The following is a 6,325-nucleotide window of genomic DNA, read 5'->3' as shown; positions in this document are numbered from 1 at the left end:
GTTCTAGGACTTATTTAAAAAGATGTTACATTTCAGAATATGCCATCTACTGAAATATTAATTATTTTAAAAAGCGTGTTTTTTTGGTGATATTTCATGACATGGAGAAAAATACTCACAATTTAATTTTAAGGGAAAATAGGATAAAAACTAGATGTTCAATCTAACCCTTAGTTTTTCAAAAATACACCCCTGTTAAGGACATAATGTGAAAGAAATATATGAAAATATCAATCATGGTGGGGTGCCTGGGTGGCTCAGTAGGTTAAGGGTCGACTTCAGCTCAGGTCATGATCTCACAGTTTGTGATTTTGAGCCCTGTGTTGTCAGGCTCTGTGCTGACAGCTCAGAGCCTGGAGCCTGCTTCAAGTTCTGTGTCTTCTGTTCTCTCTGCCCCTCCCCCGCTCACACTCGATCTGTCTCTGTCAAAAATAAACAAACATTAAAATGTAAAAAAAAAATCAATCATGGTTATTGGTAGGTTGTGATATTCTATTCTTTTGTCAAACACTTATTTTCCAAATTCTTTTAGTCTGAATTATTCTCATAAGCAGAAATAAACATAAAATAAATATTTATTATAAATAAATCCCTCCAAGCTTGCTCTCTGAGTCCCTCTCTCCATCCTGGGGACCAATGCTTCCTTCTGGATCTCAGAGGCTTTTGGGCATGGTTTCAGGGGTGGACTCTTCCTTGTTCATTGTAAGTCACAAAGAGAGACGTTGCTCCAAAGGTAAGGTGCTCTTGTCATGCCCAGTAACTTGACAGATCTAAGACTCAGTTTCTTACCTGTAAAATGGGAGAATGGCTACTGTCCTTTCTTATGGCACAAAGAGATTATAAAGAATGAAGGAAACAAGGAAGGGGAGAGTACTTTAACCATTTAGAACAAACCACAATGGTAATTTAAGAAGTGGTAAGTTGCCAAGGGTAGTTACAGCTTAGACGATCTGACATCAAAGCATGGTAACAATATCAACCCTGTTAACTGCCTTTATCACAGTACTTTTATATGTTGGTAGGGCTGGCAATTGGGTAATTAATATTATTGCGGCTGCAGGATTTTGCAGTAGGACTTTCTTCTTTGGAATTTTCACACCAAATTTCTGACTATTTTAATAGGTCCCCTTTGCATTCACCAAATAATGTCAAGTACCAGAAATGGTCACCAGAGGGCGCTAGATCACTTACGGTGTCCCCCTGGCTTCCGCATAACAAAATCACCATGATTTATTACGTGGAGTATTGGAACTGGGTCTAGGCAGGAAAAAGATGAAATCTATACATTAACTATGATGTTGAGCCAACATTTCAGTAAATAAGCTTCTTTTTTCCTCCTTGGCTATTACTTTAGTTGCTCTGCTTTTTTCATTTGTATGTTAATATACTTATTTCTTTTAAATCAGTTGAGATAGTTCAGATTAGAATACTTTACAAACTTGAAACCCTGGTTTGCTTTGAAAGCCGAGATAGGCACATGTTCACATGGTAAAGAGGCTGCCCTCCCCCCGAGAAGCTTATAAATGTATTTAGAAATAAATGGCCTGTATTGTTTTTAGGAGAGGGGGGTTGAAGTTTCTATTTGTGGTTAGCCTTTGAGTTCTTGTGCAGTGGCCCTCAGTTCCCAGCCTGCAGACACACACCTACAAGAGGGGACATGCACTGGGGCTGTTTGGAAGTGCTTCTCTATACTTTGCCCTGGAGTCCATCTGGGGACTGGCTGTGGGGCCCTCCAGGTCGTAGTGTAATTGCTGCAGCAGAGAGCGGGAGCGCTTTGCCTCAGTTCTCATCCCAACTGAGGGGACTTGTGGGGTGCGGAACAGCAAAGCAGGGGGCAGGGAGATAGTCCTATCTGGACCCCTCTCCCCCATGGCCTGGTGCATGCACACACACATTAAGTACTGGGTTGGGGTCAGAACATCTGGTCAGAGTTTGGCTGTCTATTTTTTGGGTCACAGCCAAGATCTGTATAATGTTTTCTTTTTCACCTTACGAATAACCGATGTTATTTGTGGGTAAGTGGGTAGAGCAGTTCCTGTTTATATTCCAATTTTATGAACGAGGAAGCAGGCACCTAAGTTTCCTTTGAAGTTTGAGGTTCCATTCCATCTGTGTATAACTTTTTCCTCAATTAGTGGGGCCAGGGGCAGGTTTTCCGAACCTGGTGCTGAAGTTGGTGGATGATAAGGAGGTAGCAGGAGAGGTGGGCAGGTGAGCCTGGTGGATGGTGGCACTCTTGCATTCGCTGCCTACCGGTCGGGCCACCCTGGGAGGTGGTGTGAGACTGGGGTTGTAGGATTGGTAGGGTATACCACAGCGAGGGACCCTGAGGAATCCCAACTCAGCCTGGGTTTTGTATGACACGGAAGTTGCTAAAAGCTTCAACCAGCACAGGCAGAGGTGTGCAGAGAGCAGGAGATAGGGCCTCCCAGCACCCTGTGGAAGGACGATGGGGTGGTGGAGGTGACAGTGGAGGAGATACACTGGTGGGGATCCTGCAGTTGGGGTGACCGAAGTCACGGCAACCGGTGGCTTCTTGCTAGTATCCCCAGACTGGTGTTGTAGGGGAACTCAGGCTGTGGGGGCTGTTCAGGAAGGCCTGGAGGGGATTCACTGGTTTGCGGAAGCTCAGTTGAAGGAGGGAGGAAATCCATTCTGGGGGTTCCACACCCCCTTGGGCAAACAATCCTATCCTTCCCTGCTCTTTTTATGCTATGGGTGTTTTATTTTCAAAATTTAAATCTTGTACTTGCTTTAAGGAAAGTCCTTAGCGTTCCTGGCATATGCTGAGGCCCAAAGGTAGCAAAGTACAGCTGTTTAGAAGGCTAACAAATCAAAGGAATCTCAAGGTCACGGTTTACCTTCTTGCACATCTTCACGGCACTTCTGGGCCTGACCCCTAACCCAGTGCTGGGAAGAACCCAGGGCCTTTGCATGGACTAAGGCAGCACAGATGTATTGTGTGGCTGCTGAGCACGAAGGAGGAGGTTTAACACTGTTTTTTGAGTACCAAATATTCAAGAGCTCTTACTCATTCTGTTTCCCCCTTTGATGCTGGCCTTGACCCTTTTCTAATGAGTGTGTGTCTTGAGCCCAGTGAACATATTCTGAATGTGTCTGGAGAAGCTGCAAACGTTCCCTTCAGCCTCTCTGTCCAGCTGGGCCTCCCTTCCCAGGTCCTCCCCAGCATCCTCCAAGGGCGGGTGGGGTGGGGTGGGGTGGTGCTCTGGCTCAGGCAGAAGCAGCACTTGCCTGCCTACACAGTTAAGGTTGCTAACTTGGCCCTCACCACAGGAAGGGCTGAAAGGAACCTGATAATTCCAATTAGGCTTAAACTAATGAGCTGGAAACTTTGGGGAAACCACTGAAGGGAGAATGTGACCATCTTCCTTCTAATTAGCACTGGAAAACCTTGTGGTCCAACTGGTAGCCAAGAGCTTTGAAGGGCAGTGTACAGAGGGAGCAAAATTTCCCAGAGCTTTGCAAGAGGTATTCCCCTGTGGTGTAGGGATAGAGGCTGCTGAGGGGGGAAGACCCTAACTGGGGAAAAGCAGGCTTGGATGGCGCCTAGAGTGCCCCTTCTCCCAGTGGCTCTCCTCCCACGATGAAGCTTGGGGCTAGATAAGAGGGGGAAGGAACACTTCGGGGAACTCTACTGTCTATTGAAGCCTGCACCATCCCTGAGGCCAGGTCCCCACCCTGCTCATCTCTCCTCTCAGGCAGCCTCTGTCGCTTAAAAACAGGCAGAAAAACCACCTGCTGCTGTCAGGGGCCACAGACCACCCTCCAGCCTCCAGCCGTGCGTGGGGCACTGGGGCACCTAGGAAGAGGGGAGGGAAGAAGGAACTAGAGGCCCGAGGTGGGGGGGGGGGTCGAACTAGGGTGTCCTGGAGAAGGGTCCTCCTCACTCCCGAGGCCCGAGGATTTGGAGGTGTCCGGCTGTGTGTCGACAGCTGGTCACTCCTTCGCTCCCCACCGGGGGCTCCTTTGGTAAAAACAGCCTGCCATGGGTGCCCCGCCATCCTCCTCGGGGCCCCGCGGGTCGCTCGGGTGGGGGCGCAGCACCTTGGAGAGAGGCGCCCGATCCCGCGCCCTGACTTGGGGCGCTCTCCCTTGCTCTCGGGGGGTCAGGGGCGCGCGCCCGGCGGCCGCCGAGGGATCAGCCTGCCCCCTGCCCGGCCTCGAGCCGAGGCGAGCCGGCGCTGCGAGCCTCCTCCCCTCCCGCCTCGGGCGGCCTGAGCCCGCGCCCGCTCCAGTTGCTGCAGCTGCTGCTGCTGGCGGCTGCGGGGAGCGCGGGGAGCGCGCCGAAGAGGCTCGGGCGGCGAGGACGGGGACGAGGAGGAGCCGGAGGAGGCGAGGAGGAAGAGCGAGGGGAGGCCGAGGAGGCTCAGCGGCGTGGCAACGCGGCTCGGGGATCCCTGGGGGCATGGGCTAGCGGCCGCGGCGGCCTGGCAGCGGGACGCAGTGGACCTTCCGTGGCCCGGCGCGTGCAGGGGCGGCGAGCCGGAGCCGAGCGCAGCCGGGGACCGCGGGCTGGCGCGGGGGTGTCCCGGTGGAGGGGGCTGATTACCCGTTATTAACTAGTTGCCACCTAATAAGCCAGGAGCGGCGGGTGAGCGGCGCGGGCTGCGCGCGGGGAGGGTCCCGGGCCGGAGCGCAGCGCACTCGCGTGGCGCACGGCGGGCCGGCGCGCAGAGCCGGGGCGGGCCCGGGGGCGGCGCAGACCCCGGGCGCGGGCGGCCCGCGGCGCCCCCTCGCTCTCCGCGCTCGGGGCCGGCGCAGCCCCGGGCGAGCGGGGCGCGGGCCGGGGCGGGGAGCTGCCCGCGCGCTCCATCCCCTCCCCCCCGGGCGGGCGGCCGGGGGGAGGGCGGGCGGCGGCGGCCCGCCGTATATATCTCGGCGCACCCCGCCAGGTCGCGCACAGCGCCCCGAGCCCAGGCGCCTCCCCGCCCCCTCCCCGCGCTCCGCGGCGGCGGCGGCAGCAGTAGCAGCAATATGGCTGTTGATGGGTGTTCGGGGTGGCGCTGGCGGCGGGAGGAGCTCCCCCGAGCCCCTGCGCCGGCTGCCCGTTGCTAGCTATGGCAAATGGTGGCGGCGGCGGCGGCGGCAGCAGCGGCGGCGGCGGCGGCGGCGGAGGCAGCAGTCTTAGAATGAGTAGCAATATCCACGCGAACCATCTCAGCCTAGACGCGTCCTCCTCCTCCTCCTCTTCCTCCTCCTCCTCTTCTTCCTCCTCCTCCTCTTCCTCCTCGTCCTCGGTCCACGAGCCCAAGATGGATGCGCTCATCATCCCGGTGACCATGGAGGTGCCGTGCGACAGCCGGGGCCAGCGCATGTGGTGGGCTTTCCTGGCCTCCTCCATGGTGACTTTCTTCGGGGGCCTCTTCATCATCTTGCTCTGGCGGACGCTCAAGTACCTGTGGACCGTTTGCTGCCACTGCGGGGGCAAGACGAAGGTAACGCGTGCCCCGGGCGCCCGCCCCCTGCGCCAGCCCACCTCCTCGCTCCTCACCGCGCCTTGCCGCCCTCCATCCCTGCCTGTCTTCCCCGCGCCGCCTGCCCTTCCCTCCGCTCTCCCCGAGCCCCGCTCGGCGCGGCGGGCGGTGCGCCCGGGCAGAGGAGTTGCCCCCAGCCGGTGCGCCCCGGGACGCGGACGCCCGGTCCCGCGTCCCCTTGTTTACGGTGGGGTCGCCGGCGGCCGCGGTTGGGGCCGGGCGGGGGACGCGCGCCTCTCGGTTGCCGGGTGCGGGGTGGGGAGAGCCGAGCCCGCGGGCCCCGAGGCCCCGGGGGGCCGCCGGGTGCGTGTGCCGGGTGCGGCGGCCGCGTTGCTGGTGGTGGGCGAGGGGGAGCACGGCAGCCCGCACTCTAGAAACCTGTTGGGGACAGGAGTTCGCGGAGTCAGAAGGAAGGGGGAAAGCCTTTGGACAGGGGAGAAAATCTTTTGGACTAGGGAATCCCAGGGGAGGAACCTGGCTAGAGGAAGTGGGGGATCTCGGAGACAGAGAGGGAAAGTTGGGGAGATGCATCCCAGTTTCGGAGGCAGCCCGCGGAGGCTGCCACTTTAGGAATGTGGCAAGGGCGCACATCTGATGTCACCTTCCTCTCCATCCCTTGGATATTCTTCTGGAATATACCCCCACCCCAAGTTCTTCAGCCTGTGTATTCTCGACCCCCAAGCCACCCCCTTTAGGTGCCCGGAAATGCCGCCAGCAGCGGGGAGCAGGAGCAGGAGGTCCGCCCGAGAGCCTCCGAGGCCGCGGTTTCGCGCGGAGCCTCCTCCCCAGCGCTTTTGAGGTGGCTGGATGTCGGCTTAAGCTATTCCTGG

General features: G+C 56.8%; 1 protein-coding gene across 4 annotated transcripts in view; it reads left to right on the top strand.

Annotated features, from left to right (window-relative positions):
• Nucleotides 1-4,918: 4,918 nt before the first annotated feature.
• KCNMA1 (potassium calcium-activated channel subfamily M alpha 1) overlaps nucleotides 4,919-6,325 on the top strand; it is a 731,687-nt gene continuing 730,280 nt past the window's right edge. For 2 of the 4 annotated variants that reach the window (XM_047073024.1, XM_047073023.1), the window contains exon 1: nucleotides 4,920-5,456. In XM_047073024.1, the coding sequence (XP_046928980.1) occupies nucleotides 5,079-5,456 (378 nt within the window). In that variant the 5' untranslated portion in view covers nucleotides 4,920-5,078. Of the gene's footprint in view, nucleotides 5,457-6,325 lie in introns of all 4 variants that reach the window. The other 2 variants (XM_047073026.1, XM_047073022.1) reach the window with 2 other exon arrangements.

Source organism: Lynx rufus, unplaced genomic scaffold (genome assembly GCF_022079265.1).
Source record: "Lynx rufus isolate CCGP_SWC_20201006 ecotype Redwood Valley unplaced genomic scaffold, mLynRuf1.p SCAF_11, whole genome shotgun sequence".
Classification (NCBI taxonomy): Eukaryota; Metazoa; Chordata; class Mammalia; order Carnivora; family Felidae; genus Lynx; species Lynx rufus.
Note: the sequence above shows the minus strand (reverse complement) of the source record. Positions and strands in the feature narration are given on the sequence as shown.